This window comes from Neodiprion fabricii, chromosome 1 (genome assembly GCF_021155785.1).
Source record: "Neodiprion fabricii isolate iyNeoFabr1 chromosome 1, iyNeoFabr1.1, whole genome shotgun sequence".
In the NCBI taxonomy this organism is placed as follows: Eukaryota; Metazoa; Arthropoda; class Insecta; order Hymenoptera; family Diprionidae; genus Neodiprion; species Neodiprion fabricii.
In genome coordinates, this window is record NC_060239.1 from 26,095,150 (window position 1) to 26,119,670 (window position 24,521).

The following is a 24,521-nucleotide window of genomic DNA, read 5'->3' on the forward strand; positions in this document are numbered from 1 at the left end:
CGTATAGAAGAGTCGTACAGATAGTGATAGCGTACGACTTGTGTCAAAATACACATGTTCCACTATCACCGATGTAATGTACTAAATGCATAATTTATATCATCGCTACTTTGCCAATGAAAGATAATTCGGCCCTAACTTTCTCTAGAAAAACAACCTCTTACTTCAATCAGTCGGATTGCAGGTAGTACCGATGGTGTCAATCATTCAAATTAAAAAAGACATCAACAAGAAGGTTTTTTCAAAAAAAAAAAATATATATATATATATATACATATACATATACAATTATACATATACATTAGGGTGGTTCTTATTCAGGGTGTTTTCGAAAATTCCTGCGGACGAAACACAACTTTGAGGTTGTGGGATTTCGAAACTTTTATCGCTGGAAATCAGCCAATTTTTTTTTTTTTTAAATACCTATGACTACAGGAAAGACGTAAACCAAATTTCAGATTTTTCGAAGCACTATTAAGGCGGGGAAAAAAAAGAATGTAGTAAGCTCGAATTCCCATGTTATTTAAATGGGAAATTTCACTGCCTTGGAGGCAGTTCTTAGAGTTGACCTCCAGGCTTCAAGTTTTGCGTAAAGTTTTTTTGATTTTTTTTGCAAACTTTTTCCACCTTGTCCGCAGAAATTTTCTAAAACACTCTGAATAAGGACCAGCCTACTATACATATATGTTGGAAAAAAGATGTTGTCCCAATTAGTTGATAGTAGCGTATATATAATAAGTATTCCTCGAGAATGTCGTGTATCCAGAAAATCCACTGTTCAATCTTTAGTTCAATAAATAAATCGAACTACAAAACATCATCCATTACCATTCCCACACTCTATAGGTGACTGGATGAATTCGCGAATGCCTTAACTTTCGACAAAATTTATCTCTGAAGATAAAAGGAATAAAACGATTATCGAGTAGATGAAATAAATATATTGGGCAATAAAAAATGAAATGCTGTTATAGTCGAATGCGAAGAAGTTCTGGAGGGTTCCAAGCATAAAAATTGTTCACACAGGTATCCTCGGCAGCAGTATCCTGCGAGAGCAACCGCCGATTCAAGATACAGCAGAAACCGTTTTCGCCAGAGGCAGTAAATAATTCTACGGAGGATAACCATACGCGTCGAACGTGTATGGTATAAAAGTTTTCGACCGTTTATTCCCTTCCCTGCAAGCAAAGATCAGGTTTCTAACGCGTCCGTACCGACGAATGCTCAACGTTATACGTATAATATACGTGTGTAAAGTGAGCACAAGTGAGCTTTGTCGCAATACTTATACGGCTGGAAAACACGCAAACTTGTGCTGACTCGAATCATCTAAGTGTTACTCTCGGCGTAGTTGGCGTTTTTTCCCCGCAAGTGCAAGCATGGTGAGTACATAACGTTCCGAACAGTTGTACCGTAGTTGCGAATTGACGCTAACGGATATGATAAAAATTTAGGAAAAATCGTCCTCGTCTTTCCTGTTACATGAGCGATGATCGGGAGCGTAACTCGCTCAGGTTGACAGTATGAAAGTTTGTCCGAGCAGACTTTCTAGTTCACATAATCGCGGAGAGAAAGAAAGGGAGTCAGATCTGCAGTTGTGTGTTTATGCACTTGCACGGGGAAACGTGTTCGCGTTATAGATGTGTACCGGATTTTTTATATCACGGAACAAGCAATCGAACCGCGGCCCGACCAAGTATCGGCATATAACAATCTACCGTAGCCATACGTGCATACGTGTAAATGCGACTTGTTACTGTGACTTTTTATACGAGTTGATAAACGACACAGCTTGTGGGGATAATAAATAAAAATAAGGCCCGAAGGTTAAAATTAAAACACACGACTGTCATTCGTCCCAGTCATTAGAGTCGACCGTCATATTAAATTTGTTAGTTGAAGCTGCGATCTTTAGTAGCCGATCGCTCATGGAGGCTGGAATATTGAGGAACTCGTCGCGCGTACGTACTTTCAATGAGACTTTTTTTGTCCCCCGTTCAAAGGTGTTCGATCTGACTTGCAGCATTACGTACTTCGTATTTTGAGACCTTGTGTATCGAATGATCTTTCAGGGTGATTACAGCACCGTGGTTGACTTGGCGGGAGCCGTCCCTACAGACCTTCGCGCAGTTCCCAACTACAGGATTGACTTTTCATCCTGTGAAAGTCCGGACCGCGAGCATGAATCTGCACAAAACGTCGACGGGTCTAAAGTGAATTTGTTACAACCTACGGATATCGTTCTACAAGTCGGTGAAACTTGTGAGTAAATTATCAATTAATGATAACAGATTATCTCTGTCGCCGTCAGCTCGCCGATAGCGAGAAATGTACATTTTATTGTCATCGGCGATACCTCCCGACCCAATGAAAAACGTAGCTCTCTTTCATCAGTTTTGTATAATCTACGCTCACTGGTTCGCGATTCCAATACACAGTCTGTATTTATTTACACAAGCCTGGTCGATGTTCAAGCCGCCAAGTTGAAGAATCGCAGATTAAATACCTGCCAATAAGGTAGGGTTAAATTCAGATTTTGAATTGATAATATTAGCGCCACTCAACAATATCATTAAACTGCAAGCTTCGTTGTTTGATGTTAAGCACTTATCGTTTCTTCATCAGCAGCGCATTTGACATCTTGTTGATTGCTTGTCAGATATGATAATTAGTACAATGTTTTTCCCGCGCTTCGTGTTTCCATGGCATCAAACCAGAGTGTTTTTATATTATTTTTAACTCTATCCAATGCCAACAACTTTTTGTTTTCACAACCTGGCTATTGAATTCATTAAATACACCATTCCGACGGAAATTTCGCCATAGAGCAACTTGGCGATAATCCTGTATTCATCACGGGTTATAAATATTTGCGCAGGTTTCAACACCTCTAGAGATATTTGATTAGCAAGATCGATGTGAACTTTATAAGAGGAATCGAGAGACGCGTTTAAGAAAAGAAAGAAAACTACTAAAGAACAAATAAAACGTCCGTGCGTTACACATTCAAAACATACTCTGAAAGCTTAAGTTTGATCCAAAAGATATCCAAATTCATGTGTTGTATTATTATTAAATTACTAAATTATTATTGATCGGGTACTCTGGTTTGAGCTCGCTCTATTTGTCAAAATGTACTGCATTATTAGAACTTCACGGTCGACGGAACGGTAAAACTGGGAACGCGGAAATTACAAACTGATTAAATAGTAATTACAACCCATCATTAATCGCTCTGTCGAACAAGATCAGGAAGCACGTTGTAAACGAAAGAAATCACTTGAAAATTGTTCGTAATCATGTGATATATTATCCGTGCACTTTCTTCGCTTTCGTTTTCATTGATTACCGTATAATATTATACACGTGGTATATCGATCAAATATATGTATAGTTAGTAGCTCAATGCAAGACCGGAATGGCTCTCAGACCGTACAGGTAAAGTCTGGAATTTTCCAGCAGCTCTGCGTGTGCTGATTATTTATTATTTATGCGCCTCGTACACATGTTCGATTTCCACGACAGTCCCGGTTCTGTATGACACACAAGTCGTAATTTCACTGCCAATTTATTCTTAAGGGGGCATAATTTACCAATACTGTATTTACGCCGACGATATTCAGATCTCGATATTTTCGGCATAAGATTATAGACAGGTATATTAGCTATGAGACATTGAAATATTTCACATTATATCGATTACAAACAACAATGCAGGATAGATAATTCTCATACTAAAATAATAATCTCGCGATACAGCGATTTACGCTAGGCAGCACTATAGGTCTGAATCCTGAACATAAGTGAGCCACATTTTTTCGGAAACTAAAAATGCGTTTCATCGGACTCGCTTTCGATTACAATTAGATTTCGTGTCTGAAAGTTGTAACAATTGCCATAAATAGGCTGAAAATTTTTATTTTGATCTAGATGGGAACGTCGGCGCTCAATACAAAAAAAAGAGAGAAAAAACTAAAAAAATACCTTGTGGGAAATATGATTTCAATCAACTAAGCAATACAAATCGTTAATCTAAATATTTTGTCGTCTAATCACCTTCATAGGTATTCAAACCAATTAGTCATTCGTCGGTAGAACTGTTTTTCGTTTAATTTGTTCAGGTCACGGAAGGTTGTATCAACCTGATATTTACATCATCACCCATATCCTGTAGCGTTCATAGTTGACTGAAGTCTACTTTTTTTTGATTCAACGAGTTTTTACTCTCCGTGTATGCTAATCGGAGATTTTATAGGTACGATTATCGATACGCATCAACGCTGCATAAAACAGCGTGTCGAGCATAAGCGTAATGTATATTCTTATGCATACATTGCAGCTGTAACTTTTTTGGCAACTGCAGTGTGCATATATACTTAAGCTCGGACAAAGATTTGACAGTGTTCAAAAGATCTCACAACGCTGGCTTATCAACACTGGCGAGTACCGGCTGAGCTGCGGATACTTTGAATGCTTTGAGACACTCGTTGTGAGACTTCGGACTCTCTGCCATAGGCCAGTGACATAATTCGTAAATAACCGGTCGCTTCGATAGTCAGCCGACGTGTTTTCCTTTTTTTGAGAGTCACGTTCTCGCTTTCAAACCCACGCTTAACTCCAGTCTGATCGTTGGCGGACCAGGCGCACCGATTGATAACAGGTGAGATAGATTATATCGAGTGTGCGGTATTCAACCTGCGAATTGTGCAAGTTTCATTTTGTGACAACAGCTATTATATGTGCGTACAGTGTGTAAGTAGTGTAAGCTGATTCTGAATATCGCTTTCAGTTTCGCATGAGAGACTTGTCGGAGTTCTCAACCGTCACGAGTGTTCACAGATAGAGATAAACGAAGTGTGTAGAGTTCACGAGAAGAAGTGAACGTGAGATGGTGCATGGAAATCTTGGCGTCGATTCGTAGACACATTGCGAGGTTTATTTAGATTTTTCATATTTTTTGTCTAACCAGACAAATTCCCGGTTTTAATTGAATCGAAAATCATTTTTGAAACCTCGGCATTCGTCGATCATTGTGTATCGTACTATTTTCAAAATTCCTAATCAACCGGTAAGTTAGCGGAATAAGCTAATCGACTTCTAAAGTGTAATGCGTTACTTATTTCCTCTGACCTCGGTATAAAAATCCATAAACAACAATCAGACTTTTCAATGGGGATTATATAAATACTGCCGACGAATGTGACTGGGGAAAATTCCAGTACATTTCGAATGATTCCTTGTATATTGCCAATGACGTGCGACATATTCCTGCGAACATATCATGTGTAATTTACTGCGGTCAGTGACTTTGATAAAAAGTAATTTTACCACAATATTCACTGTGGACATAAATCTTACAAGTTAGAGCATTTGCCTTATAATAAAGCACGGGTAATTGGAGCAGATATGCGTGATCTAATAGAATACATGAGTTATCAATTCGTAATAAGTAAAAATGGGAATTGGACTGGCAATTTACGATTAGCGTTTTGCATGACCAATTGAAGCGCTTTTTGCGCAGGTACGGATAACCGGCCTTCTCCCACGTGAATAATTTGACGCTTTACTCGTATTGCTGTTTAATAAATTGCGTTGAATGTTTCCTGTGTCTCGTCGCTAGATCTAATTCATTGCCGGGAGTGCGTGAAGCATTGTACTTACAATGTTGCGGACATAACTGAAAGGCGGACATTCTCAAATTGAAAATCGAAACTATACTAGTTATTTCGGTCCGTGGCGCCAGACTCGGGAATCGAACTTTAACCGGAGATTTCGACGGGCCATAAATCACAGTGACCGTATAAATTAAACGAGGAGAAATCGCATTAATTTCATATCCGACCCTGGACGATGGACTATGAATTTAGTGACGTAGATGAATCGCTAACAAATGTCACAGACGTCTCGGATTAATCCACCGTTCAATTTAAATTATATCATTGTTTTTTCATATACACAGTGGTGCTTTCTATCGTCGAACGAAATCAATGGTTGTTGAAGTTGAAAATTTATTGTTATAAATTATGTCGGCAGAAATTGTTTTCCGCACCGAATCACTCGAATCTATCGAATCCTCCACGATGCTGAACGATATACTCGCGGAAACAAACTCTAGAGAGTCGCAAAGCTCTGTCAGGATTCTCGTAGAACCATCCCCGCATCAAAATGAATCTTTGCGAATTGACGGTGAGATGTTCCGACGGTTAAATCGTGACAACAATTAAAATACCGTGCACGCAAAAATAAATTACGAATAATACCAGTGTCACGTGTGTTATAAATACCTAACACTTTATATGATTCGAAGATGCGTGCGAAAAATAATAAATCATACCTACGCTATGAATAACTGCAACCGTATCAAGTTATTTATTCGTTATAATGTTTCTCTCTCGTGCCGGTAATCAGAAAGTCAATCGGCTGCCGTAAGCGACTCGCGTCTTTGAACAACAAATTCTATAAATTGACGTCACCTGCGACACGTGCAAAAACATTATCGACTATACTTTTGAAACTAACTTACCCGGCGATAATATCATGTTAGTTGTATACAGTAAAAAGGCCCGAGGCGTATTTTGTGATCGGTATTTTCGCAGTCGCCTCGCGCCGATTTGATTACACCTTCATGACCATGGCCTTTGACCGCATGAATAAACTTGATGTGATTGCAAGCATCAGGCATGCTTACTGGAATTTTCTTTGTGGTTCAACAATTATTTTATTACACGCAACAGGATAATTGAATTCGTTTTTCGATTAACGGCACGAGTGGTTTTCTTATCGCGGACTCCGACCTTTGGCTTTATGAAAGTTTAACTTGTGCCATATTGTAAACGTTCAATTCATACCGTCCCAATCTCCTCGTGTTTTGGCCAACCATCCAATTCTCAATTTATCGTTATATTAAAATGAAGGGTTTCGTATCAGTAGCACATCGTGTAGTGTATCAATTTCGAAGGTTAAGAGCCAAGAAAGAAAAAAATTTTTGTAGCTTGTCGATACGCATGTTGAAGCGTTATGGTACCTGTAAGAAATTACATCACCATACCTATAATATGGGTCGCGAGAAAAAGTTGTTGGCATTGAACACGAATGACAATGCGCGGTGTTAATTAATTGGGAAGAAATAATAAGTATGATTTTATTTTCACCTAATTTTAAAGGTTTAAGTTTGACTCAGCTATGGAAAGCAATGCGAGGATTTGTGACGAACAAAGTGTACGAATGACCTCCTGCGGTTTTGCAATACCTTCGTGATGAGATCTAGTTGTACGTACTTGGTTAGTTCACGCGATGATATTACAATATACCCAGTCATCATAAAATTCTGGCTAGAATATATGCTTTCAATTACGTTCCGATAATTTTATTTTGTCAATTTTTGACAAAGATTATATTTTTCTGCAATATTGTACAGAATTATAATATTTCTGATTTCTGACGAACAAGCTGTAATAATATTCTTCTGCTCGTCCCGTAATCCATATTTGATAAATAGATTTGCAACCCGGTCCAAAACAAATCGTAAGTATAGTCGTTTTTGTGGCATAGTTTTCAACATTTGATAAACCAATTCAATTACTACCATCAAGTATGATCAAAATCTTATGTCATTAAAACTGTCTTTTTTTCCTCAAAATTGTTTCCCATTGCATTTATAATTTTATTACTATTCAACGTAAAGTCGTCTAAATTTCAGAAATTTAACCGAGACATTTCGTGATGGTGGGGAAAGTTTGTCGGGACAGACAGATAGACGGAAATTATTCTAAAAACTTGTTTTGGGAATACTAGAGCTCCAACAACGTGAAGACTCACGGATATCAAAAAAAGTCATATACGACTGAAACCGATTTCTTATATCACCGTATGAAGAAGAAAAGTTAATTAAGGCCCGGCAGAAATATAGTATTATACCTAATTGACCAGTAATACGATGTTTACGACATCATGAAATAATTACACATTAAAAATATTTTACTGATTTCTTGAAACGTATTAATTTAATATAATGCATCTTCTATTATCAATACACCTGAGCAAAGTGGAACAGGCCACCAAATTGATGTAATTAATCATTAATCACTCTCCAAGTGTAATTAGATTGTATGCGAGAGAATCTTAACGTTTCTTTGTTCTTCGAGAAGATCTACGTCAATGTTTACTCCCCAAAATGCCCAACCATATTATAAATGGAAGAGAAAATTTTTCCAAACCTTTAAGATGTATGAATTGAACCATGGTGCTGTATAGCGTATCTGACTAGAGTCTTACCCTCATCCTTTCCATTTTGGGCCTTACAATTAGTGATACGCGAGGCATTCTGTCAGCTGTATTTATGAAAACGGTGAATTGGATATTTCTGAAAGTTATGCAAAAAAATTACATAAATTCTGTAGCCAAAACCAAAAATATCAAGCAGGGTAGTTTTTTTTTATTGACTTCTTAACCAATTCCTCTTTTTTTTTATCAACTTCTAGGTTACAACATAGCTTCTCTAATACAAAAACCATCTGAACAGTAATAATCTACGGAAGAATTTTAGCAAAGCTTGAATTCTTCAAAGGTGCATTGACCTCTGAGAAATAAAAAAAAAAAGAAAAACTTAAAATAACTATGAAACAGAAATTAATCGGTTAAAAATTAATAAAAAATTACGATTTTACTTGGCCATGATAATTTCGGTTGGGATATTTTTTTTTTTATGGAATTTCAAAACTGCATGTATACACCGTTCGCAGGAATGTTTAATTAATTTACTGACGTCTTCTGAATTTACCCATTGCATGCAAATAAATACGCGGTGATATCAACGTACGAAATGTTGTCACGCAATTAAGATAATCATCGAGGGCAGACCTGTTTTATCTTCGTAATGTTGCCGCCCCGTCAATAACGGCGTTTGCTGAGCAGGGGCTTTAATTTCATTGTTTTAAAATTAGTTTTACGGATAGGAATCTCCACGAACCGCGCTTACAGCGACTCACAATGAACCACAATTCCAGAGTCGCGATGCAGATGATCGCGCGTGCGCAATGCATGAGTGTGAAGTTGGCTTCGGTTTCCGGATTTTTATTCTAGACGCTCAGTGATCAGCTGATTCACGAAACAATCGAAGGCGAGGTGAAGTTATTTCGCGGTAATGACAAGTTCGATTTCTGAGAACTATGCGATTACATTTTATTCGAAGGATACGTTTCAACTTTTCTTGAGTCACATATTTCCGCGGAAAAAAAAAAATATTGCTTTAATCTTAGGATTATACCGACTATTGTTACTTCTCCGATGACAACTACTCTGTAAACGATTCCTGCAGCTGAATTCTGAATCGCAATTGTTTGCGAAAGCCGGAATACATTCTCAACAATTTTTTTTACGCCTACGCGTTTCACAAATTGTTTGTTGACTCTCGCACTGCGTGTAATTCACCGCGTGCATTCCGAATCTTTTATTTATTTTCTAACATTATTTTTCTTTTTTTGTTCACAGCCCAAGCGAACGAAACAGCACAACCAACTATGTCAAGCTACGCTGATGTGAGTTGGTTTACTTTGCATTTTTAGTAGTGCCTAAACTTTCATTAATCAACTTAAGTCCTCATTTTATTCAAGGATGTATGTCTTATTGCATAATTATCGCTCATCTGATCAGTTTGAGATGACAATGAAGGACTAAAAAACTTGTTCTTAGTTTAACGTATTTTCTCTAAAATTTAATATCACGATATTGCGAAGTTAAATTGTACTTCAACAATATAAAAGTGTAACTATACAACCCCATTGAATTTTGAGTTATTCTTGTATTTTTTCTCAACGAATACGATCTCAGCTGCTACTCGATATTCCACTCCTTTAACAAAACATGTTACAGCGCATAGACATGTTAATTTTAAGCATAAGTCAAATAACCAAGGTCATCATCCATATTCAATCAGCGGTTACTTTAGAGTCAAGTACATGACTGTTCGGCTCAACGAAATGGTCATCTATTTAAGAGCAGTGCAGCTAACTCTCAAAGACAAATATACCGCACAGTTACTTGAGATTTAGCCAGTTACGGTTAAATGATGAAATGAAATCAGTCATACATAAAAAGAATGGAATGTGTCAATATCTCATCTTTCTTGTTTATACTTTTTCAAAAATACCAGTATAATGCAATATGTGTACATTGGTAGTTTGAAACACTATATTTTAATTACGGAGATAAGGAAGATGAAAACTCTATTGATTGAATTACTTTCTTGTTCTAGATTGTACAAAGATCGAGAGACGCGTTCCTGAGTGGTAAGACGCGCCCACTGAAATGGAGAATCCAACAATTGAAAGCATTTATTAAAATGATCGATGAAAACATTGCTGATATACACGCAGCTCTGACAACTGATTTGAGACGAGTATGTAAAAGTGTTTCTGACTCTGCTGTACTCAGAGCTACTTTCCCTATATTGCTTTGATAAGTAAGAAAATTTTTGTTTTAGTGTAAATATGAGAACGTAGTGTTGGACTTAGACTTTGCAAAAAATGAAGCTATCCTTCTACTGGATAATCTAGCAGAGTGGTCAGCCCCTGAGAAGGTAGATTTATTGATTGTTGTCATTTGTATTACATTCTTGCAGCCATCGATGTTAAATTTTTTTTTTTAATTTCAGCCACCGAAAGGGATTGTCAACATTTTAGATTCCGTTAAAATATATAAAGATCCGTATGGTGTGGTTCTAATTATTGGACCATGGAATTATCCTTTCCAACTTTCGGTGGTTCCTATGATAGCTGCTATGGCTGCCGGTAACTGTGTTATTCTTAAACCTTCGGAAGTTTCTTCAGCAACGTCAAAAATTATGGCTGAATTGATTCCAAAGTATTTGGACAACGTAAGTTAACCTAATGCTTTACTTTTTGAAGAAACTAAACTCCAGGAAATTGTATCGAGCTTCTAAATTCATTCCAGGAATGCTGTCATGTGATATTGGGTGGTGTGCCTGAGACAACAGAACTGTTGAAGCAAAGATTTGATTACATATTTTATACGGGATCAACGATGGTTGGAAAAATAGTTCGCGATGCTGCGAACAAGTATTTGACTCCAGTGACGCTTGAGCTTGGTGGAAAAAGGTCAGTGACTAGGCGAATTTCTTTACTATCTACCATTTTGAAAACCATCTCAAGCTTTATAATACATTTCTTTTATAGTCCAGTATACATAGACAGCACTGCAGACATAGGGATTACTACTAGGCGACTATTATGGGGAAAATGTATAAATTCTGGACAGACTTGCGTTGCTCCAGATTATGTATTGTGTACTCATGAAGTACAGGAGGCACTCATTAATGAAGCTAAGAAAGTCCTAAAAGAGTGGTACGGCGACAATCCAAAGGACAGTCCAGATCTTACTCGGATGATCAGCGATCGTCATTTTCAGTGAGGCATACTTTATACTTGGGCTGGAAATCAGTTGACAGTCAAATCGTCTAGATAGGAAAGGATTTGTACAAAGAACCATAAATAATAGAATTTACATTTTTATCAAGACGCTTAGCTGGCTTTCTGTCTGGAAATGGTAAAGTCGCTGTCGGAGGAGATATAGACTCTGCTGAGAAATTCATTGCCCCAACAATCTTGGTTGATGTTAAACCAACGGACCCAATAATGAATGATGAAATATTTGGACCTATTCTACCTATCGTTTCCATAGCAAATGCATACGAAGCCATAAAATTCATTAATAGCCGGTATGATTGTATTTTACTAATTGAATTTAACCACGAAGCAAGTTTATCAATACACTCTCTACTTTTTAATCTCATCCTTTTTGCAAAATTCGTTTGGCTGAAATACAATGACGAAAAGAAACTGCCTCACAATAATAATACTGTGTCTATTGAATGTTTTTGGTACAGGGAGAAGCCACTGGCACTTTACATATTCAGTAAAAACGAAGCTGATGTATCTCTGATTTTGGAAAATACAAGTAGCGGGGGCGTATGCGTGAATGAAACGGTCTTACATCTCGCAGGTATACTGACAATCATTTTCTCAATGCGTAAAAATCATTCGTCCTATTTCAAATAACTGATATGCTTTGATTTCATATTACTTATTGGTGGTTTTTGTTGGGCAATACACCATCCCAACCCATACTTTAGTTGCAATGTAATCAGGATTAAATTACTAATCAGAATAGTCTAGCGAGGTTCAATATTGCACCAGACATAACTTATTGTAGATCATTTTTGAGACACGCATTCTTAACTGTGACAACTTATTTATCACTGAGTAATTCAAACTGATTTTCTGATTTAGTTGACACATTGCCATTCGGTGGTGTCGGTGCTTCCGGAATGGGATCTTATCATGGAAAGTACAGCTTTGATACGTTTGTACATAAAAAAGGAGCCCTCATCAAATCGTTTAATGGTTTGGGAGAGGCTATTGCCTCGTGAGTATTACCTTCCATTTTTATTTTTCTGCATCTTTGATGCTTTTATTTAACCTCAGGTTTGTGTTCATACTGAATTATTTATTATGAACAATAATTCCAGGTGTCGCTATCCCCCATATACTGATGGCAAACTGAAGTTGCTCGGCATGTTGACCGCGAAGCGAAATATTCCTGGATTTAAATACTTGCCCCATGCTGTTATGTTTGGCTTAGGAATTCTCGTTACTATTGGCTTTAAAGCTGCTCTAAAGGTACACTCCGTTAAGTCTTCATAAATTTAAACCGTTTCACATTTTCATATTTTTCTAACGATCATTCCCCGTTATACGTATAGAGCCAACCTAATCGAAACTTTCATAGATTTATTTCGGATCATCGAACGAATAAAATTTTTTATGTCATTGTTATAATATGCTAGTTTTATTTTTGATTTTTTACGTATTTGTATTCGCAGTTCTACCATTGCCATGTTTTTTTTTATTTAGTAATATCTTTATCATTGTATATTTGGTTCCATATCTGTGATACCATAACTTTCGCACTTGTTTCGAATTGATAATAATTTTATGCCCGTTGCAAAAAAGTGGCGAATTGCCAAACGATTTCGCTAATAGTCTTCCAGTGAAAAATAGACAGAATCGATTCATCTCAGTAAAATCGTTTCATATGTCTATTTAAAAAAGATACTACGTAGAAATAGGAAAAAGAGTGAATCTAATGAAGAATTACGGACCCGAATAGGCGGTCTCATCTTCCATAAGTTCGAAAGTACAAGTCTTACTTTCCTACGTGATAAGCGAAAAAAAAACTGTAAAACCTACCTATACATCTATATCCCATTGTCTTGTTCATTCTATGTATTTTATAGCTGAAAATGATATATGTATACGCACAATTATCTACGCACCCAAGCTTTATAATATCACGTATAAGATTATACACGTCCAAATATAATTTTCAGTATTCTATTATACAGAATATGTAATTGTGTGAAAATAAATACGATACATATTATTCATTAAATGCTTTGTAAACAACAGCCTGTTGTTCTTTTTTCTGCCATATTGCAAATTTTAGGTACATTTGAAAGTTCCGTAATTTCAATTTTCAAGCTTGGTTCTTTAATTGTTCACTGAAAATTAATAATCCATCTGAGCCATTCATAAAAGTCACTCAAGAACGTAACCGAAATTGAATTGAATATATGAAAACTCTAACTCATCTGCAAAAATATGTTTTTTCAGAGTTTCGGCAGCAACGAGGAATGAATTTATCACAGCGCTACTTTTAACTTATTGTGATTTAGCCTGCATTCCTAACTATACTGTATGGAAGTTGTTTCTACCAACGTGGATCATACATACTCGAACTAATCAACAAGTAAAATTGCGCGCTAGTCATTTGATGAAATGTGTGTGATCATTTTTTATAGAATCAATCCTACTTCAAATTCTTCTTGCACAATTTGTACAGAAAGTAGATTAGTGAAAAATGATTAGTGAAACACGGTCTAACAAGTTTCCATCCGACATAGTGATTTTTGAAAGAGTTGTCGGGTGAATAATAATAAAAGTTGTAAATATGTAATATTTAGTGGAATCAGGACTAAAGTTATTCAAGTATAGATTTTTTTAATGTACTGTTGAATGTTATTGTACTACGTTAGTTTAATATTATTTTTAACTCTAATTAAAAAAAATACCTTTACTATTATTGCTATTTTATTACGGTGGTTGTAAAGTTGAACGAATTCTCGGTAATCAGCACATCACATTACTATACTGTTATTTTCATAGTTTAATTACAAATGAAAACTAGTGGATTATGTTTTACCGTTGTCCGAAATGTTACGAGGCTGCTGACGTTTCCGCTGTACAAACACGGTGAAACTAAACCCTATCATTTGTTCACTGCCAGGCTTACTCATCTGAAATCTTATATGTCATTTTATAGACCACTTTGGAATTATTTGCAATGATCAATAAAGTTTTTTTCAAAGGCGTCCAACTTACTCAAAACTCTATAATTTGACGTATATTTGTAACCAATCCATCGCGATTTTCGAATCTGATCCGGTGTTCGAGACTGAAATATCAGCTGGTCAAGTACACGCCTTGTATAATCAATTTGCATAAGTATAAAGGTCGCCGAAAAGCTAATAAGATATAAGCTATAGAGTATAAGGTACATACATGCATATGGGCACATTAACCATATTCCTAAATATACGTACCGACGAATGTAAAATGTATAAACTTTGAAGTTAAAAGCGATGTATGTATCATAGAAACGGCGCGAAATATTATAATAAGATGAAATAAAGTACTTTTTCAAATTATATTACCGATTTTTTAAAATTCCATTGCACTATATGCAGAAAACCGATCACTCGCGGAATATAGGTATGAGGTGCACGATCAACCTTCAAAACACGTTTTTCCTGAACGTATATTGAAATGCTAATGTGGAATCTGATCTTGACACTGACACAGTAGCAGTCGTTGGACGAGACTGTACCGACATATAATTGACGATTTTTTTTTCTTAAAAAAAATAGACCTACAAATGTGAATAGTTTGCAAAACTACAGCAGGAGCCGGTTTTCTTGAGCAACACCTTCGTCGGTGTTATATATTATAGTTTTTCTGCGAAGATATAATAGGGGAACGATAAAATTACCGATCAAAACACGTTTTACCGCAGGTTTCGAGCTATAAGTATAGGTGTGACTGCGAAACTATAATTTCATCCGTTCGATGAGAAAATTAATATGCAGAATGCAATGAGTGTATAGCGTGACTGTCGGTCACATCATATCGATTATAACCGATTATCTTCATATCTGCATAATAAAGGAAATTTCCGACTATCGTGTGATATATTTTGTTGAAACTTGTAATTCCATCGCAGAATATTAGATACATGTAACGTTTCGGATAATTATGCTTGGGAATCTCTGGCGAATTTCGGATGGGGAAATTCGTGGTCAAAAAATGATGTAACGACTAATTGTAAGTAAATATTGTTCTACGATATGGTAAACAGGTAAAGACACCTTATCCAAATTTCGCTCAACTATTACAGTGACCACATACATGACCGAGGTTGTATTGCGTGTCCTAAAAACCCGAATTTTGGCAATCGGCTCACAACCAAACACGCACGCAAATTAGATATATCCGACTTTTATGTGAAAAGACTGTTATAGACGTGGGTTACGTGTAATTTTTCTATCCGAATAGGCGACATTACGCTAACACAACCTGTAGTTGGCTCCAATTTCAAATCTATAAATGTCACGTGAAAAAAATGGGAAAACGCAGATTCTGTTCGCTCGTTTGACAGGCAGAAACTTGAGTAGTTTTCTTCAGGGTTTGCACAATGCGATATTTCATTGTCGAACGCGGTATCTCGAGGATTCAAACAGTTTTAACAAGTGTAACAGCTGCATACAGAGTCTCACAAATTTCTGTGTAAAACGATACCAGTCGGCTTTTTTGTCCCGAGCATTGAGCACCTCGGTGAGATTTTATCAAAGAAGAACCAAGACCTGGATACCAGTTAAATGCTGTGGCTGAATCACATTGTTTGAGACAAGAGTTGATCGGTCGATACACGATGCACAATAATCACTCAGAGCATTGAAGATGCACATTGAAATTATGCAACGGAGAAACTGACAAGTGTGCATCGTACCCTGGGGTGCATTTATGCAGATGTGCATTACTTACGCTTATCTATGGGCGGAAATAGCGTTGCGTAAACGTAGACATCGATGTGGGATAGAAAATTTTCATACTTACAAGCGGAAGGATTGCATCGGTCGTTGGATCGTCAGGAAATTTGCTGTCTGATCGTTTTCGGGGTCCAAGATGCGGCCTTTTTATATCGTGGTGTGTTTGGCGACGATTTACGGACTCGTAAGAACGGAACGGATCGTCACCGGTCATCTGATCGAGGATTTTTATCAACAGAAATACGTTCACCAGGTCACTGTCTTTGCCTGCTGGAATAATTTTGGTAGGTCCATCCAGAGACAATTGTCACTAGTTCACAACTTGCGCACAATTAATAAACATCATTTTTCACACAATCAGATTACCGTTTATTCACTGACCTACGGCTGTGATCGAAGCCAAGGTCAGAATGATTCGAAATGATTTAATATCTAGTTTTTACACATTTCTTTCCTGTTTACTGTCAATATTGAACCGTTGGAGAACTGCACCACATTGAAAATTGAACAGTGTTTTAATTATCCACGACAGAAACAACGGCTTTCAATCGAGAGCTGATGAATTCTGGTATAAAAACTGGATTCGTCTACGTTCCCAACGAGAGCTTGAATATGCGCCAAATTCTGACCGTCAACTATTACAAACTCGGCGTTGTCTTGGACTTGGACTGTCCGGGGAGCCGTTTGGTTCTTGATCAGGTGACGTATCGGTTAGGCTTTTCATTTCGGCAGATTTTCACAACGTATCAATTTCCGCCCTTTTCACTTCTCACGCACAAAAAACGTCGATTGAAATCTATAACGCGAACGAAATATCTCAACAGTTTACGGAACAAAACATCCCCTTCAACGAGTCCTACTCTTGGCTCCTCGTTACGAACCAGACGATGCCGAGAACTTTACTGAGCACGCTGCCTCTTACAATCGAAACCGAGTTGGTCGTTGCTCTTGTCGTAGCAAACGACATTTTCGAACTCTACGATGTTTACAACCCGAGTTATCGACACGGGGGTGATCTAAACGTGACTTATATGGGACAATGGGATGTGCAACAAGGTCTGACCGTCAATTTGACGCAGTACAAGTACCAACGACGTGGCGATCTTCGCGGACTTTCCCTCAACGTCTCGATCGCTGTACGTTGAGCATGCATTGACTTGTTGTTGGCGATTTTTTTAAAACTTAAGCTGACCGGGCTCAACAATTTGACTAACCATATGATTGTGTTTTTAGATCACTCATACTCCTACTCCAGACTTCATGACGTACATAACGTATCCCATTAACCGGCACCTGGATACGATGCACCGTTTCAATTACGCCCTGGTTTGTCAGCTGCGTGACTCTTACAATTTCAAGTAACCGTTACACATGTTTATGTTGATTTTATGACGGAATGTTTTGTACTGATTCAGAAAAACATTCGTTTGTCAAGTCATCGTGCAATTAGTTACGAGACATAGCACGCTTAACGTTCGACGGATTTTCTTGATCGTACAAAACACCCTCCGCTGATTTTCACCCAGTCGACTTTAGTGTCAGACTTATGCCGCGATTAACGAGTGATTCTTTAGGATGAATTTGATGAAAGCCACTTCGTGGGGATATCTCATGGAGAACGGTTCGTTTAACGGAATGCTTGGTGACATGATTGCTGGCAGAGTTGATATTGGCGCAACGCCTCTGCAGTTCAAGGAAGAACGAATCGACGTCGCCGAATTTACAGTTCAAACTTGGCTGGCGAGGTTGAAATTATCATCGTTACGTTATAAAAAAAAATTCAAATCGCGGAACTTGGGTCTCTCTAGAGGAGAAATTCGTGTTTAATGCACTCAGGATTCAGGAACACATAGAATTTAATTTTCAACTTCAATGCAAATAAGCAAATACGTAGTTTAATGGAACCCAGAAAATCGAGGCAAATACAGATTGACCGAATCGTTTCTCTTTTTACAATTAGACCCTGCTTCATATTTCGCCATCCAAAGAAAAACACAGTTCGCAACGGTTTCCTTCGGCCCTTCGCGCCCAACGTTTGGATACTCACGATACTGACGGCCTTTGTGTGCTGGTTTCTATTGTACATTACAGTGAAGGTAGAACCTTGTTTGACTCACCGTACGGCCGAAACTACCCTCGATATTCACGCTGCTTCGGAGACTGCTCTGATAGTTGCCGCCTCTTTGTGCCAGCAAGGTAAATTGCCAAGATTTTCCCCTGCTCCGTAATCATCTTTATTTGAACTTGATCGTGGACTCGGTTCACAGTACGAAAATTCCAATATCTGTACGTTACTAAATTTTGCTGCGTTACCTTCTAGTCGGAGACACGCGACGTGACTGCAAGTCGTCAAGCGAACCGAATGAGGTCAATACTGTTTTGTTTTGATTCAGAATTGTCTGCTTCACTTCGGTTGTGTATTCCAGATAGGTCACTCTGGGTGAATTTCACCTCAAACATTACACACGTTACCTTAACTTTGCCGATGTTTTACAATATTTAGACAATCAGTTTTGGTCAGAAAAACTGATAGAGCTTCTTCTACGATCCTTAAACAACACGCATATTTTTTTTTTTACATTCTTAGACCTCATCGTTGAAGCAGGATATCACTTTTAACCCCGTGTGACCGTTACGCGATTCTGCCGAAGTCCGACCTATTAGGCATACGTAATTTTCAGGTCTAACGGATGGGCCGCAGTTGTTCTCCGGGCGAATCGTCTTCATCTTCCTTTTCATCTGGGGCCTGCTTTTGTATCAGTTTTACTCAGCCAGTATCGTGGGTTCCTTGCTCGCTCAGAACCCTAGGTATATAAACACCCTAAAGGACCTCCTGGACAGCGATCTGCGTGTAGGAATCGAGGATATCGCCTACAACTACGATTTTTTTGCGGTAAGGTTTGCCTCGTCCGATCTTTCCGAATTTACTCTCGCCTTTATCCGTAAACTTTCGATGTGACGACAGACGACCACTGATCCAGTGGCGCTGCAGCTCTACAAGAAAAAAGTAGCACCCTCCAGGAAGCGGAAGCAGCCCGCGTATTACAGCCCTCGCGATGGTCTTAGCCTCGTACAAAAGGGCGGTTTTGCTTTTCACGTCGACGTTGCCACCGCCTACAAGATAATCACGGTAACCGATCAATATTCGCCCGATCCACTTCCGGAATTCACCTACGATGTTCCCAATTTTCAGGACACTTTTGCCGAGGACGAAATATGCGATCTCGTAGAAATCCAATTGTTTCCTCCGAAACATACGGCTACGGTTACGAGTAAACATTCACCGTTTAAAAAAATGGTCACTTACGGGTCAGTGAGGCGTCTTACTTGTCGAATATACCTCCAAGCCACAAAAGTCTCTGCGATTATTCTTTTTTTTTTCTCACACAGGATGCGGAAAATCATCGAACGAGGGATGGCCGAACGTCTGCGGCACGTTTGGCACTACCGGAAGCCGATTTGTCCAGAGAGTCACAGTGCAATCCCGGTTCCTGTATCCCTCGAGGAATTTTCACCAGCTTTATTTTTGCTCTCGATGGGTATGACGCTGGCTGGCACTCTTATATACCTCGAGAAATACGCCAAGCGACGAACCGCTTTGAAAAAGAAACAGAACTTCCTCGTGACATGTTAACATTTTCATCGCCGTTAGCTTGTACTTACTCTAGGGTGCAAAATACTGTTCGACGGTAGTGCAAGTTTTTCATTTCTTATACGATTTCCGTAGAGCATGGTTTCTAGCTGTATAAACTGTTGAACGAACCAAAAATCATACTTGTACAGCAGATGACTGTAAAGAACATAAAAGTTGTCGGTTAACCGTAAACGTAGGCATACATGAATATTTGATCGTAGCCAATCATTGGCAATGGCGAATGGTGATTAATGCAAATCGTAATTGTAGTGACGTACGTATAGAAACACTTACATGAAATCCAAACAGACGTTTGGAATTTAATGCAATAATGTGGAGTATAAAGTATTTAACGGAACAGGGCGATGCGTTTGTAGCAAGTCGCTGATCAAAGGCGGACGATGCGATGAGCACGTAATATCGAGTATGGATGACTGGCGGTCATGTCGTAAATGTCTCGTTGAGGTATTGAGAAAGGTATGACAGTTCGGGTAAAGGGATATTTCCGCGTGTAAACTGTCGTAACGCCAAAGCAAGAAAATGATCAAAGGATTCTCGCGAAGAGATAATAGATGCACGAGAGGTCTTTCAGTATCCATCTGGGTGGATGAAAGACTCGTCGAAATTCACCCCACGTAGGTATCTCCTTCGATTCAAAGAATAAACGTAACGTGATGTTTGAGTTTCCTTTAGCCTCAAGGTAACTTGTCACTTTCATAGATATTGACACGCGTTCGAATAGGTTGTGCATATATTTATGTGTATTGATTCAGAGATGAGACCAGAAGCAATAAAAATACGTGGATACTATTTTACGGAATCAATGGCAATAAAAGCATCAGTTGCACGTAATCATTTCGAGTTAATGCTCAGGCTTGAAATAATTGGTTAACGCGTGAGATTCGTTGGAATTGAAAAAAACTCAATAGCTGTGCAGTCGGACAGACGACGATAATCTAAGCTTCTAAATTTTAATACTTTTAGTTTATGGCTCGTTTTTATACACTTGGAATAAACAAGCTTTTGCTTGGTTTTTTTTTGCATCGAAAGCATTGAATTGTTGACCAAACTGTGCTCACGGCCAGCAGGTACCAAAATGTATTTGATCGGCGAGAAATGGTCTCCTTGACGCTTGACTTTACTTCTGACACTAAAGTCAAACTCATAAAATGTAACGAGTACCGATCACATTACCTTTCACGGTTTATAGTTCAATAAATGACTATCGTAAATGGGAGTGTGCTTAACATTGCGCAAAACTGCAATGACTTAGCCTTTTTTTCAATATCAAAAACCAGTTATACCCTGATGTGATGTTTTACAGTTATAGTTGACAAATGGTTTCTGCTTTTGCAAGTTATGTATCTTTCGATTTTTCTGACCTTCGCACAGCTGTTGGCCAGTGTCACGGCCTCGATAGATCAGAATGAGCTGAGCAATTTAATCATCGACTACATTGATTACAAAAATGCCAGTCGTTTGATTTCGGCATTCCTTTGTCTGCGAGATCTTGGTAAGAACATTGATTTTCCCATCCACAGTAGGTTCAATTCAACTAAGATTGTTGTATTTCTTTTTTAGCGATAATTTGGCACAATTTGTCGATTTTAATACAGTCGAATATTATCGGTATCCTTATTATTTTATTCACAGACTCGGTGTCACTGAGCCAAAAAATAATGAATGCGTCGATTAGCGCGACGATATTTAATCCGTCGAAAATATGCGGTGATAGAGAATCGCTGGAGGATCTCCTCCGCTATAATTACCATAGTATAAATATCGCAACAGACCTTGATTGCGAGAGTAGCAAGGAATTGCCGACTGGGGTGACATTGCCTACTCGTATGAATCTAGAGCTCGAAAGTTGATTTTAGGTCAATGTTCATATGAATATAGCAGACTTGTTTACCTTCCAGATTTCGGCTGGCAAAATGTTCAACCATTCCTACTCCTGGCTTTTGACCAGCAATAATAAGAGCGACGCCCTAGCGTTCATGGGAGGGTTGAATCTGAGCGTCGATGCCGACGTCGTGGTGGCAATCACAGCTGAGGAAACCGTCAAATTATACGATATATTTAATACGGGAAGTGATCGAAACGGGACGTTGAACGCGACATTTATCGGTACCTGGCGGTCGTTGTCCCCTCGTTTGAACATCTTCAAACTGCAAAGCCCGGTTTATCGCCGCCAAAACCTTACCGGGATTACTCTGAAATTTGCTGCTGTGGTGAGACCATCGTTTCCCCGTATCTATCCCCTTTTTTTCATCTACAAAGTCGACTACTGAGCTATTGCTCAATTGCAGACGGCGTACATGGATCCGCGGGAAGATGACCCGATCAAGTATCTTTCCAACCCTGCGAACAGAAGCTACGACACCATATCCAAGATCAATTACGCCCTGGGTGTAATCCCTCGCGACTTCTTCAACTTAACTATGTATGAACGGCCGAAAACTCAAATAGAATAAACGGTGTACGAACGTTGAGAAAATTTCTTACCAGAGTGGAAATATCCACGTGGTTCGACTACGGTGGACGATGGAATGGGACGCCCTTCTTCGGGATGATGGGTGCCTTGGGACGCAGGGAGGCCGATTTCACTCTTGGCGGTACCGTTGTGACGCAAGAACGGTTGGAGTACTGCACTCCGGTCGTGCAGAACTACCCATTTTGGCGAGCAATGCTTACAGTTATTACTTTGATTAACGCACGAAATTGAGTCTTAAAATCATTTAAATCAAACGGCTTACAGGACTGGTTTCCTGTTCAAACATCCCGTCAGTCACTCCGTCAGGAATGTTTTCCTGGAGCCGTTGTCGCCTTCTACGTGGAACGCGGTGATTGTCTTGTCACTTCTTGTCACTGTCGTTCTAAGTATCGGGACGCGCTATCACAGGCAAGAAAATGGTAACCCTTGGTCCTTTGGGATCTATTCGACTCTGGCTACACTCTTTCAGCAAGGTGGAGATATAAGAAACCATCGTTGTTGCGAACCGCGGCTTCAAGCCCCTCGAGGTCTAAAACTCCAACTGTTCTCAGGGTGGCACAGCTCTCTACCTGGTCAGAGCGGACATCTCCTCTTCATAGTTTTCACGCTCTTCAGCATGCTGCTGTACAACTTTTACAGCGCTTCTGTAGTCTCGTCGCTGCTCTCGACCCCCCCACAAAATATTCGTACGATTGGGGACTTGTTGAATTTTGGAATGCCATCTGCCTACGAGAACGCTTCGTATGTTCCACACTACTTCAAAGTATGTGTATTTCTTCTTGTTGCTCTATCACAGCCGACTGACACCGCATGCGGTTCCATTTGTTTCGAATTTCACGGGGCTTCCAATGAGTATAGATATCAACTGTACCCGCGGAAAAGATGTTCTACGAGAAGATGCTGCTGGATAAAGGTAAACCAAAGATTCTTCCCCGCTCTGATGGCATCCGAAGGGTTAAGGAAGGGGCGTTCGCCTATCACACCACCCCTGCTGACGCTTACGAGGAGATTGCCCAAGAGTTCGCTCAACCTGAGATTTGCAGCTTGGCCGAGATCCCGTTCATCAGGAAGTCAGTGCTTGCGATGTGGGCATCGCGCGAGAATCCCTACAGAGAGCATCTCAAGATCATGTGAGCATATATTATGGACAAAGGTGACAGCTTCGACAAATGCGAGCACAAATTATGTACTTTTAAATTCTTACATGGCGCAGACATCGGCCTCTGCAGGAAGTCGGAATCCTGGCCAGAGAACAGAAGCGTTGGATTGCTCCGAAACCGGAATGCCTCGGTAGCACCGCAGTTATTAACAGCCTTGCGTTGAACGATGTAGCCCCGGCATTTCTGGGTCTCCTGTGTGGCACTTTTGCCGCAGTTTTCATATTCCCTCTGGAACTCGCACACCGTTCGTTGAAAGAAAAGGGGTTAGAAATGCATTTTTTTTCTACCACTTTTCCAATTTTCACTCAAGATGTACAGCAATACGGGACAGTTTGCGACGCGGAATTTATTCGTCACTAAATCGTTGCAATTAGTTACGATGAAAAGTAAAACCGATGCACTAAATTTTGCGGAGAACATGCGGGTTATGATAATTTTTGTCGTTGCAGCCAAGCCACAGGACGTCATAGGCGGAAAAAAATCAGAGTCGGAAAACAACGAGATCCAACCACGGTTAGTCAGCGCATTTCGTATTCAAGTCACTGATGGGCTTGTGTCCTTGTCGACCGTCACAAAATGACCGAAGGCTTTGGTCTTGTCTCCGTTCTCATATATTTAATGTGGTTTTGCGTAAATCACATAACGTGTCAATATCATTTCCATCGTTATGTAGCGCACACACGATATATGTATACTCGCACGTTACTTACATGCTAAATAAAAATCCGGTTTGAAGCAATGAAGCACGTTAGGTATTGTTGGCCATCAACTTCCGAAGGCCTGCGAATCAAGATCATTGATTCAATTAACATCATTCGTTTGGTATGTATGAGTTATTGTATAAGTAAATAACGGATATCCTTAACCATAAATTATTTGTAAATAACAAAGTCCGAAAATTATATACAGGCCGCGTGTGGATCCAATGCGGAAAACATTTTGCTGGCACATTACATTCGGGGAAAAAGATTCCGGCTCATTGTAAAGTCGAAGCATACGTTATCCATTTGGATGAATTTCTCAGTACAAATCGCTCGTTTACAAGCATCAATG

General features: G+C 39.0%; 3 protein-coding genes across 9 annotated transcripts in view; 2 read left to right on the forward strand and 1 right to left on the reverse strand.

Moving 5' to 3' along the window:
- LOC124181309 (bestrophin-4-like) overlaps window positions 1-16,376 on the reverse strand; it is a 36,822-nt gene extending 20,446 nt beyond the window's left edge. The window contains exons 1-2 of one of the 3 annotated variants that reach the window (XM_046568605.1): window positions 8,860-8,991; window positions 8,217-8,362 (exon numbers count right to left, since the gene is read on the reverse strand). The gene's annotated coding sequence lies outside the window, so the exon portion shown is untranslated. Of the gene's footprint in view, window positions 1-8,216; window positions 8,363-8,859; window positions 8,992-16,247 lie in introns of those variants that run through there. The other 2 variants (XM_046569041.1, XM_046568954.1) reach the window with 2 other exon arrangements.
- Window positions 1,808-14,782, forward strand: LOC124182396 (aldehyde dehydrogenase, dimeric NADP-preferring). 5 transcript variants are annotated; one of them, XM_046569659.1, is made up of 13 exons: window positions 1,808-1,961; window positions 2,073-2,262; window positions 9,490-9,536; window positions 10,253-10,396; window positions 10,481-10,576; window positions 10,652-10,873; window positions 10,951-11,114; window positions 11,193-11,423; window positions 11,534-11,734; window positions 11,903-12,018; window positions 12,306-12,441; window positions 12,545-12,695; window positions 13,689-14,782. In XM_046569659.1, the coding sequence occupies exons 1-13, from the start codon at window positions 1,929-1,931 to the stop codon at window positions 13,710-13,712; spliced, it is 1,755 nt and encodes a 584-aa protein (XP_046425615.1). In that variant the 5' UTR covers window positions 1,808-1,928; the 3' UTR covers window positions 13,713-14,782. The 5 variants fall into 5 exon arrangements, with proteins under 5 accessions (XP_046425615.1, XP_046425704.1, XP_046425877.1 ...); XM_046569748.1 differs by lacking the exons at window positions 1,808-1,961; window positions 2,073-2,262 and adding an exon at window positions 4,391-4,531; XM_046569921.1 differs by lacking the exons at window positions 1,808-1,961; window positions 2,073-2,262 and adding an exon at window positions 4,522-4,660.
- On the forward strand, window positions 16,317-23,828 carry LOC124187866. The gene is made up of 17 exons (XM_046580054.1): window positions 16,317-16,464; window positions 16,713-16,879; window positions 17,005-17,316; window positions 17,414-17,538; window positions 17,755-17,925; window positions 18,141-18,376; window positions 18,862-19,073; window positions 19,146-19,310; window positions 19,374-19,812; window positions 21,139-21,327; window positions 21,468-21,643; window positions 21,734-22,045; window positions 22,124-22,254; window positions 22,323-22,493; window positions 22,573-23,071; window positions 23,167-23,438; window positions 23,522-23,828. The coding sequence occupies exons 1-17, from the start codon at window positions 16,317-16,319 to the stop codon at window positions 23,826-23,828; spliced, it is 4,032 nt and encodes a 1,343-aa protein (XP_046436010.1).
- The last annotated feature ends 693 nt before the right edge of the window (window positions 23,829-24,521 follow it).